We start from the raw sequence: 12,302 nt of genomic DNA on the forward strand, positions 1-12,302 counted from the left end.
ACTTGTATAGTGTCAGAACTGAATAATCAGAATATAAATGTATAAATGTCGAAGCAAAATTGTAAGTAAAATTGTTGAAAGACTGCTTGATACAGAATAATGTTTATGGACATACTTACATATTTAGGACTTAATCATAGAGTTGCTTCACTTATAATATTGTACTTTATTGTCCCAGGAATCAGTATACCAAAAATCAGATCAATCGGATAATTAGATCACATAAAAATTTGTTGTTAAAAAAGTAAAAAAAAAACATGTTTAAAATGGACGTATGGACATTCTGGTAATGATTATAGAGTTGCTACGCTTTCTAAATCGTACTTAACTACTACAGGAATCACCATGCAAAGTTTGAAATCAATAGGACAATTCTAACATGCCTAAATTAGCGAAAAAAGCTATCCGTTACGGACGGACGGACGGACGTACATACGGACGGACGGACCGACCCTAATTATAGAAAAGCTTCGCTTTTAAGAATCATATGCAATAAGGTTAACATTGTTTCTCGTATTCATTCGAATCCGGTGGATAGGAACCTGTTCTCATCCATACGAAAAAACTATGTCTAGCATCGTATTATATCCAGCTTTCTACGAATAAAAAAATGTACAATCACAATTGTACATTTTATAATATGATGCGATTGATTAGGTTTGTACAATACATCAATTACGTTTAATGAAAATAACCGCAAAGTTTTCACTAGACACCAAAAAATAAGAATTTCTTAATTAAAGATAAAACATTTTCATCTAAAACCAACGATCAATATATCGACTTAATTAATCAAATGCCTAAAAAAGGTATCATTATTTTTGCCATGAAATATAATTTCTATGACAAAACTAAAAGAAACAAAGTCGAAAAAGTACAATCTATTAAATAATGATTAATAATTTGACTAAAACTATAGTTAACCACTGGTTTTCAGTATTCATAAAAAAATGACAATTAAAATACATTCTCGTATTCATTCGAATCTGGTGGATAGGAACCGGTTCTCATCCATACGAAAAAACTATGTCTAGCACCGAATTATATCCAGCTTTTTACGAATATAGAAATGTACAATCATAAGATTAAAATTAGTTTCTTTAGCCGGTGCCTTCGTACTTTAAGCCGTTTATAATACGATGCGAGAAATAACTATTAAAGCATTAGGAATTGTAGCTTTCTATAATATTCAATACAGCAATAGGCCTTAAGAAAACAATGTAATGTTTTTTACTAGGTATGCATTTCTTAAATATTATTTTTTTTCGTGAAATAATTCAATAAATTATGCTAATAACATATTATCTTCTGTCAAAAATGTTCAAAAATTGCTGAGCATTATTTTCAGATCTTGGTCAATTTTCATTATTTTTTTTGTTGTATAAAAGTTTATTTTAGATAAAAGTATGTGTCATTTTAAAAAGTTTAGTGATTGTATTTATAAAATCAATCACATACTGCCAACTTATTTCATTATCTTCTTAATAGCAACTATTTAATACACTTTTTGTTCAATCCTATTTAAAAAAAAAACTTAATATGTAATATTTAATATTTACTGAATAAGTACATTTTATTGTTTGTATTTTAAAATAAATATTATTAATAAGTGCATAAATTGGAGGGGATACAAAACCGCGACAAACAAAACCGCGACAGGGACAAAACCGCGACATAACAAAACCGCGACAGTGACAAAACCGCGACAATAACAGAAATATAACTATGTAGGATTTTTTTTGTAGAAATACATGGCCGCAGCGCTCGGCCCCCTGGCCTGCCTAGCCGCGGGCGCTCGGCCCCCTTGCCTATAACATAACCTATATGTTTGAATGTTTAATGTACATTAACTTATTTATAATTTAGAATTTCGTGGATTTTACAAAAAGTGGTTGGTAGATTTTTTTCAAATTTTTAATATTTTTTTTACAATATTTAGGTTAGGTTAGGTTATGGGCAAGGGGGCCGAGCGTCCGCAGCTAGGCAGGCCAGGGGGCCGAGCGCTGCGGCCATGTATTTCTACAAAAAAAATCCTACATAGTTATATTTCTGTTATTGTCGCGGTTTTGTCACTGTCGCGGTTTTGTTATGTCGCGGTTTTGTCCCTGTCGCGGTTTTGTTTGTTTGGTTTTGTATCCACTCCCATAAATTAACTGTCTTTAACTTTATCATTACAAGAGTTAGCTTTAAACATGTTTTATCTATTTACTAAGGCTAAACATAAAATCTTATAATAAATAACGACAATAATCATGATTCTTTCTTCTAATTGCTAAATATGTTTAATTTCTCGACCTTTATGGTAATGTTCTATACCATACATTTGGAATTACATAATCAGTTTAGGCAGACCAACTATTTTGATAATTCTAAATTCAATAATAACATACCGTCTCAAAAAACAATTATTTGAATCTAAAATCATTTCAAATTGAGCCACCTAATAATAAAAGTTGTCTCATATATTGGTTGAAAATATACTATGTTTTTTTATTTGTATATGATGGTTATGTGGTAGTCGGACAGACAGATTGTCGTTCCTAGAGCATGCTATGCTCCGGGACTGCCGATAACTCTCAGACGTTAATCCCCTCCTTATCACAATTCTAGCCAACCCATTCTGCCATTGTTTGACCATCAAAGAAAGCGGTCAACTTATCACCCGCTGATATGGGGAGGGAGTTCCCCCTCCCCCCTGCATGTTCCAGTAACCTACCCTTTTCCGGGGGACGTCTACCTTACCCCCTACCGGAGCCTACCCACCTACTATTCACCTGGCTGAGGTTCCCCCATCTTCTCCACACCCATTTTCTACCTAACCCATTATGGTAATCTGTTTGTATATAAAGCTATTAACTTGTTGTATATATTCAGTTCAAATATAACATTCAAACAGTAACTACTTGTAGTTCTTTATTGATAGAATCCTTAAGGCTAGGGGCTCTTTTGACCGAACTCGCTCAGTAGGGTTGAACCGCTTCACCCTACCACAGTTACAGCAGTACGATTTTAAATCGATGTAGGTATAATAAAGTGACTAATCTAATAATACCTCTTCTTTTAGGTAATTAATTCGATTTTGGAAAAAATATATTTTCAAACATAACTATTTTTTTAGTTTTGCATCCTTGTCAAATACTCACTTTTAAGTAACATTTTAGTAAATTTGCCTCTTTATTACACTACAATCAATTTAAGCACCTTACTGGGCAGAGTGTGGAAATATGCTAGGCCCCCTCGTTGTGTGTTGGCAGAGTTTAGAAGAAGTTGGAGAGTACATCTACTATCCTCGATTTTATACTCAAATGCTTCGCTACTTATGGATGTTGTCATCCTTGTTAAAAAATTAAAAAAAGTACAAATTATCCTTACTATACAAATTTATTGCATTATTTATACATAATTCACTGATAATAATATAACAATTATTTAATGCATATTAAAGTACTTTTTCACGTTTATTTGGGGGGAAAAAAAGGTTTTTTTGTGGGTTAATAATTACTTATATTCAAAATACAAAGAATAATCTACCAAAAAATTATATGTGATTTTTAAAACTTTTTTGTAAGGCTTTAAAAAAGAAATTGTACCAAAAATTCATTTTTTATAAACTTTTTATTAAAATTCCCAAAATGTTTGGTAAAATGATATTTTTATACATATTTTTTACTCTCATTTTTTTTGAAATCGTTGAAAAAATTTTAAATCATTGAAAATTAAATTCGAAGATTTTTAAAATTTTTGTTGGAAGATTTTTTTAAAATCTAAAAACATTAAAAACCTAATCTTCTTTGGAAGATTGCTAAAACTTTCTAGTGCTTGTAAAAATGTTTACACTACTAACAAAAACATTAAAAGTATTACTTCTTTAAATCTAATTAGCGGCTACGCCCCTAGAAGCCTCTACGGGCACTTACGGTAGGAGGAGGAAAAGTCGACCTCATCCCATTTTAAATTTGAGTTTCAAAAGAGTAAAAAGAATATTTTTTTTGGGGGGGGGGGAGAGGGGGTGAAGATTCTCTCCCAAAAAATAGTTTAAAACCTTCCCAGGACCTATAAGAAGCTGCACTGTAAAGGAGAACAATATCAGTTCAGCGGTTAGCGAGATCCTTCGGGACAGACAAAAAACGCTTATTACTTTATATAATAGAATAGATGAAAAAAAAACTATTTTTCTCTCTCTCACTCCTCCCTGCATCATGTGTTTGAAAACTTGAAAAAAAACCTAGGGTGCCTCTTTGTAGATTTTCAAATTATTACTTTTTGTTCTAAACGTTAAAATAAGTTTTTTTTATTAAACATTAATAAACAAGGATGACAACATCCATAAGTAGCAAAGCTAAAACATTTACACAGTTTTCTAACTTATGAAAGAAATAGAACAACGGACAATGTAACTTGATGCTTTCTATCTTGAATACCAGATGAGGAAATCACATTTCCCCCATAGCATTACAGACAGACAGCAAAATTCATAATGATTTTAAATAAACTAGAAATATCAAGCAACTAAAATACTAAAACGCTGAATTTTTAACTTTTTTATTTTTTAAACTGACAAAACCTCTTTTTCAGTATGTTTGTTTACAAAATAAAAAAAATAGCGATACATTTTGATTATTTAAGTTGCTTAAAAGTTTCATTTTATTACAGTCATTTTGGCCAAAGTAAATTTGCTTCTGAAAACCTACAATTTCACAACCCAGGGTTTTTTCAATGCTTTCAAAACGATTCTGCAGTGAGTAGTGCGCTTTTATTTTTTATTTTTAATACGCAAGAATTAAAATATTATAGCACCGAATTTTACAATTTTATTTACAAAAAATCTCACATCAGCTAAAAATGCTTTTTTTTAAAATCTAAAGCATTAGCATTATTTTTTTTGCCAGGAATCTAAAATGTACAATCATAAGATTAAAACCAGTTTTTTAGCCAGTGCCTTCGGCACCTCGGGGCTAAAAAAATGGTTTTAATCTTATAATTGTAAATTTTATATCCGCGGAAAGCTGTTTATAATACGATGCGAGAAATAACTATTCCAGTATGGCTTTGAAACCGATTTGTATCCGCTGAATTACAACAAGTTCTAAGCCATGCTGAAAAATCATGTACCATATCGTATTATAGACAATTTTTTACGAAAGATAAATAAAATCATAATATCAAACCCAGTTTTGTTAGCCCGAGCCTCCGGCCCCTCAGGGCAATCAAAACTGGAATTAAAATTATATTTTTTATATTTACTATTCGCGGAAAATTGTCTATATTATAAAAATTTACAAATTAATTGAGATCATTTACACAGTTAGATATTCTACGATTTTAAAACATTTTATATTTTTATTATTTTTATTTAAATTAAAAAAGGTATTTTTAAATTCAATTTAAAATTAGGCCACATAAAAAAATTTGGCAGTTTTCCTAAAATTACATTTTGGCCGCAATCAAACTTTTTGGAGAAAAAAAGGAATTTTGTTGCATAAGTTAGGTTAAGTATAAAAGTTATAGGAGCTCCGCAGGTGCTACAAATAAGATGAGGGAGAATTTAAAGGGATAAGACAATGGCGATGGTGTTTCTTAATAAAAATAAAGTTTTGGCGTTGAAAATGGTAAAAAATAAGATTTTCAGTTTCCTAATACCTCTTTATAGGAAGCTCTCCTATTAAATAAAGTAGTAAGCTTTTTTTTTGTCTGTAGCGAAGGATCTCGCTAAGCACTAAACCAATATGGTTCTCCTTTACAATGAAGATCCTGTTTGGTCTAGGTAATTTTTAAAATTAGTTCTGAGAGGGTATCTCCACCCTCGAATTAAAAAATGACAACCCCCCCCCAAAAAAAACCTAATAATTTTTCTCTTAAAAACTTAAATTGGAGGTCGTTTTCCCCTAGAAGCTTCTAGGGGCGTATCCGCTAGTAGTATATATATGAATTAGCGGAACGCCCCTAGAGGCCTCTAGGGGCACTTAAGGTAGGGATGGAAGGGAGGGGGGTGGGGTAGTTTTAAAAGAAAACAAAAAAAAAGGAGCGACCGAACCTATAGGCAGCAGCATTTTAAAGGAGAAACGTATCGGTTGAGTGGTTAGCAAGATCCTTCGATACCCTGGCCTTTGTAAAAAAAATCTACTTTTTAAATTTTTGTTTTTGATACTTAACAATAAGAAAAAATAATAAAAAAAACATCTTAGAATATTTTTATTGATAATTTTGGCAGTTTTACTCTTTTATATATATAGTTGATTTAAGGGGGGGGGGGGCTCATTTATATTACATTATATTATAAAATTTCATGATCATTTCTTAAGCCTTCATAGAATGTGTATAAAGCAAAACAAAAATTTTATTGGTGAAAATGTTTGGACGCCAACATAATCAACTTGTAAAGCTAATGAATTTGGAAAGGCGGGGGAGAGGGGGGGATTTTAGATTTATCCCGCCCCTCCCTCCCCACTTAATTGTTTCATTTATATATTTTAATAAAAAAACACTTTTCAAAATAAATTTTATACAATTATAAAAATTGGCACGAAAAATGAATTTAACCAAATCTAATTAAATTTCATAGGCTAACATGGGAGTTAGGGTTTCCTTATTTAGCCTTACATAGATATAAACCAAGGTTGGGCCGGATACTTTTCTGGCCGGATATCTAGACAACGCCGGATATCCGGCAAATAACCGGATATCTGAACAACGCTGGATATCTGGCAAATTACCGGATATCCGGCATTAGAAATCAGCCGGATATCCGATATCCGAATAGTTTCAATATCCGATATCCGGCCGGATATTAAAAAAAATGCCGGATATCCGGCCAAAACGGATATCTGGCCCAACTCTAGTATAAAGTTTGTTAGTTAGAATCAAGATGATAAATTAAATTACAAAATTTACTCTTTTTGTAAGTTGATATCATTGGTTGAAACGTTTGAACATTTGAAGATGGAACCAATTAATCAAGATTTAAATTTTATTCCAATGATGAGGGGAGGGGGGGGGGAGCAATTGATCAAATTCCGTGTTGGCTAAAGAACCAACATAAAACAAGCCTGGATATTATACAAAAAAAACTAGAGGCTTCGCCCTTAGCGATGGGGGGGGGGGGAGGGGTTCAAGCTGTAAAAAATTTCAAGAGGGATTTTTTCCAGTAAATATTTTTGATACAAACCCCAAAAAGTGTTTAAAAATTCCAGAGACCTATAAGAAGCATAACTGCAAAAGAAGAACCCAATCGGTACAACAGTTAGCAAGATCTTAATATTTAAACAAACAAATATCAAAAATTATAAATTTCTATATTACAATTCTTGGCATATAACAATAGTATTATGAAAACAGTTTTGCACCAATTTTTACTGTATAACACTTTAATTTTCTTTTTCTATATATTATATTTCTTAGCTGTAACAATTCTGTACTGAAAAAAAAAAATATATTTTATTAGTGGATAAGTTAAGATGCCTGTCGGTCTGTCTGTTTGTTTGTTTGTCTGAATGTCTGTCCGTATGTCTGTCCGTATGTCTGTCTGTTTGTCTGTTTGTCTGCCTGCCTGTCTGTTTGTCTGTCTATCTGTCTGTTTGTCTTTCTATCTGTCTGTCTATCTGTTTGTCTGTTTGTATGTCTGTCTGTATGTCTGTCCGTATGTCTGTCTGTTTGTTTGTCTGTCTGTCTGTCTGTTTGTATGTCTGTCTGTATGTTTGTATGTTTGTCTGCCTGTCTAATTTCTGTCTAATTGTCTGTCTGTATGTCTGTCTGTCTGTCTGTCTGTCTGTTTGTATGTTTGTTTGTATGTATGTCTGTCTGTCTGTCTGTTTGTCTGTCTGTTTGTCTGTCTGTTTGTCTGTCTGTTTGTCTGTCTGTTTGTCTGTCTGTTTGTCTGTCTGTTTGTCTGTCTGTTTGTCTGTCTGTTTGTCTGTCTGTTTGTATTCTGTATGTCTGTCTGATATCTGTTTGTATATCTATCTGTCTGTTTGTCTGTCTGCCTGTCTGTTTGTCTTTCTATCTGTCTGTGTGTCTGTCTATCTGTTTGTATGTCTGTTTGTATGTATGTCTGGCTGTATGTCTTTCTGTATGTCTGCTTGTTTGTTTGTCTGTATGTCTGTCCGTATGTCTGTCTGTCTGTCTGTTTGTTTGTCTGTTTGTCTGTCTGTTTTTATGTTTGTAATTCTGTCTGATATGTGTTTGTATGTCACTGTCTGTTTGTCTGTCTGTCTGTATGTATGTATGTCAGTATGTCTGTCTGTATATCTGTCTGATATCTGTTTGTATATCCATCTGTCTGTTTGTCTGTCTGTGTGTCTGTCTGTCTGTTTGTCTGTCTGTTTATCTGTCTATCTGTCTGTTTGTCTTTCTGTCTGTCTGTTTGTCTGCCTGTTTGTCTGTCTGTTTGTTTGTATGTTTGTTTGTATGTATGTCTGTTTGTATGCCTGTCTGTATATCTGTCTGTATGTCTGTCTGAATGTCTTTATGTTTGTTTCTTTGTATTTCTGGCTGTATCTATCTGTCTATGTCTATCTGTCTATGTCTATCTGTCTATGTCTGTAACTTTTCTTTTTACTTTGACAATGTTTTTTATACATATTAGTGGCTTCCCCAAATTTAATTATTAAGGGGGAGGTGAAACTCCCCTACTGCACGCTTATATAAAGCAATGATACACACACAGACCGACCAAAATATAGAAAGCTTTGCTCATAAACAAAATTCATGGACTTACCAATTAAAATATGCATTCATATATTCAGTAATATATATATACATTATACATATATAAAGATTCACATTATATGGCTTGTATTTCATCTACAAAATTATTATTTCAGTTTTTTCTTAAAGAACAAGGATGACAACATACATTAAATATTAGTAGTGAAGTTTATTTGAAGAGTTTTTCTGTTAGTTAGTCCGTCCGTAATGCTATAGGGGAAATGAAATTTACTCAGCTACTATTAAAGCTAGACCTCTGATTATTCTTGTCAATATTTGAGAATATAACATTCATTGCAGTCCATCTGCTTTAAAGCTGCTTTTACTTACTTTACTGATTTCAATATAACTTAGATGTTTATAAACCATGGGAAAACTTTATGAACCGTGGGAAAACTTTATGAACCGTGGGAAAACTTTATGAACTATGGGAAAACTTTATGAACCATGGAAAAACTTTATGAACCATGGGAAAATACTATGAACCATGTGAAAACTTTATGAACTATGGGAAAACTTTATAAACCATTGTAAAACTTTATAATCTGTGGGAAAACTTTATGAACCGTGAGAAAACTTTATGAACTATGGGAAAACTTTATAAACTATGGGAAAACTTTATAATCTGTGGGAAATCTTTATGAACTATGGGAAAACATTTTATTAACCAAGGGAAAACTTTATGAACCATGGGAAAACTTTATAATCTGTGGGAAAAATTTTTGAACCGTGGGAAAAAATCTGAAATTCCTGATATAATTCCTGGGTGTGAGCAGTTTAAAGTAAACAGAAACAGAACTCCAGACAACATACCCACCACCATTTCTCATCCTCCTAAAAAAGAACAGTAGAATATTATTCAGTAGAATGACAGAGAAAATAGGTCATTAGTTAGGTACAGGATTTAAGGACGTATTTTGACTTTCTGTCACTGTAATTGATTGTCTGTTTGACTGTCTATATGTCTGTCTGTATGTCTGTCTGATATTCTATCTGTTTGTCTGGCTGTCTTTATATATATTTGTCTATATTTTTGTCTGTATGTTTGTCTTTATGTTTGTCTGTATGTCTGTCTGTATGTCTGTCTGTATGTTTGTCTGTATGCCTATCTGTATGTCTGTCTGTCTGTATGCATGTCTGTATGTTTGTATGTCTGTCTGTATGTATGTCTGTCTGTATGTCTGTATGATATTCTATCTGTCTGTCTGTCTGTCTGTCTGTATGTATGTCTGTATGCCTGTCTGTATGTATGCCTGTATCCACTGTCCATGTCTGTATGTGTGTCTGTCTGTATGCCTGTCTAAAATTCTATCTGTTTGTCAGGCTATCTTATATATATTTGTCTATATTTTTCTCTTTATATTTGTCTGTATATGTTTATGTCTGTCTGTATGTCTGTCTGTATGTCTGTCTGTATGTCTGTCTGTATGTCTGTCTGTATGTCTGTCTGTATGTCTGTCTGTATGTCTGTCTGTATGTCTGTCTGTATGTCTGTCTGTATGTCTGTCTGTATGTATGTCTGTATGTCTGTCTGTATGTCTGTCTGTATGTCTGTCTGTCTGTATGTCTGTCTGTCTGTCTGTATGTCTGTCTGTATGTCTGTCTGTATGTCTGTCTGTATGTCTGTCTGTATGTCTGTCTGTATGTCTGTCTGTATGTCTGTCTGTATGTGTGTCTGTATGTTTGTCTGTATGTTTGTCTGTATGTTTGTATGTATGTTTGTCTGTATGTTTGTCTGTATGTCTGTCTTTATGCCTCTATGTCTGTCTATCTGTATGCCTGTCTGTATGTATGTCTGTTTGTATGTCTATCTGTATGTCTGTCTGTATGTTTGTTCATTTGTTTTCAACTACAAGAAACTCTTTGACCACACGTTATTTGTCTGAAAGTTCTAACTGTGTATGACAATAAGTTGCGCCTGTTTCAGGGCCAAGGCATCCATCCAACCTTTACTTTTGCATGGATCTAAAGGGATAAGACAATAGCAGATTAATCGATGAACAACCCCAATGATGGTACACAAAATTACCCTTTCTGTGGATTTCAATTAGTGATTGAAACGTTTGGACACTCTACTAAATGAACCAACCAATCAAAATTCATTGAAAGTGTCCCCAAGTTTGTTAAGAAAATGAATAAGAAAACGTTTTTATAAGACTTTGGGGACTAGTGTAATAATGAGCCCAATGTCCCCTCCCTCCCTCCCCTGTACCTTTGTATAGAGCTCGTTGTCCTGTGGGGTGATAAATGCAACTCCATTACTTTCCTCGGAGTGTCGGGGGGGCGTGTTATTACCATCCAATCTTAAAAAATGAATAAATAGATAGATAGATTAACTCATAGACAGTTGAATAGAAAGATTGTTTGGTAGATTGATAGATAGATTGATAGATAGATAGATAGACAGATTGATAGATAGATTGATAGATAGATTGATAGATAGATTGATAGATTGATAGATAGATTGATAGATAGATTGATAGATAGATTGATAGATAGATTGATAGATAGATTGATAGATAGATTGATAGATGGATTGATAGATAGATTGATAGATATATTGATAGATAGATTGATAGATAGATTGATAGATAGATTGATAGATAGATTGATAGATAGATTGATAGATAGATTGATAGATAGATTGATAGATAGATTGATAGATAGATAGATAGATTGATTGATAAATAGATTGATAGATGGATACATAGATTGATTTTAATAGATAGATTGATAGATAGATTGATAGATAGATTGATAGATAGATTGATAGATAGATTGATAGATAGATAGATAGATAGATTGATAGATTGATAGATTGATAGATTGATAGATTGATAGATAGATTGATAGATAGATTGATAGATAGATTGATAGATAGATTGATAGATAGATTAATAGATAGATTGATAGATAGATTGATAGATAGATTGATAGATAGATTGATAGATATATTGATAGATAGATAGATAGATTGATTGATAAATAGATTGATAGATAGATACATAGATTGATTTCAATAGATAGATTGATAGATAGATTGATAGATAGATTGATAGATATATAGATAGATAGATTGATAGATAGATAGATAGATAGATTGATAGATAGATTGATAGATAGATAAATAAATGGATTTATAGATAGATTGATAGATAGATTGATAGATAGATTGATAGATAGATTGATAGATAGATTGATAGATAGATTGATAGATATATTTATTAATAGATTGATCGATAGATTGATAGATAGATTGATAGATAGATTGATAGATAGACTAATAGATAGATTGATAGATAGATTGATAGATAGATTGATAGATAGATTGATAGATAGATTGATAGATATATTGATAGATAGATAGATAGATTGATTGATAAATAGATTGATAGATAGATACATAGATTGATTTCAATAGATAGATTGATAGATAGATTGATAGATAGATTGATAGATAGATAGATAGATAGATAGATTGATAGATAGATAGATAGATAGATTGATAGATAGATTGATAGATAGATAAATAAATGGATTTATAGATAGATTGATAGATAGATTGATAGATAGATTGATAGATAGATTGATAGATAGAT

At 32.1% G+C, this 12,302-nt stretch overlaps 1 protein-coding gene across 1 annotated transcript in view; it reads right to left on the reverse strand.

The window, feature by feature from the left end:
* Window positions 1-9,453: 9,453 nt before the first annotated feature.
* The window catches only part of LOC145306860 (uncharacterized), a 12,214-nt gene continuing 9,365 nt past the window's right edge, over window positions 9,454-12,302 (reverse strand). Inside the window, exons 8-9 of the mRNA XM_080149182.1 lie at window positions 10,916-11,006; window positions 9,454-9,537 (exon numbers count right to left, since the gene is read on the reverse strand). Of these exons, the coding sequence (XP_080005308.1) occupies window positions 9,481-9,537; window positions 10,916-11,006 (148 nt within the window). The 3' untranslated portion in view covers window positions 9,454-9,480. The remainder of the gene's footprint in view (window positions 9,538-10,915; window positions 11,007-12,302) is intronic.

The sequence above is a fragment of the Acartia tonsa genome, chromosome 15 (assembly GCF_053477335.1).
Source record: "Acartia tonsa isolate MP-2025a chromosome 15, ASM5347733v1, whole genome shotgun sequence".
In the NCBI taxonomy this organism is placed as follows: domain Eukaryota; kingdom Metazoa; phylum Arthropoda; class Copepoda; order Calanoida; family Acartiidae; genus Acartia; species Acartia tonsa.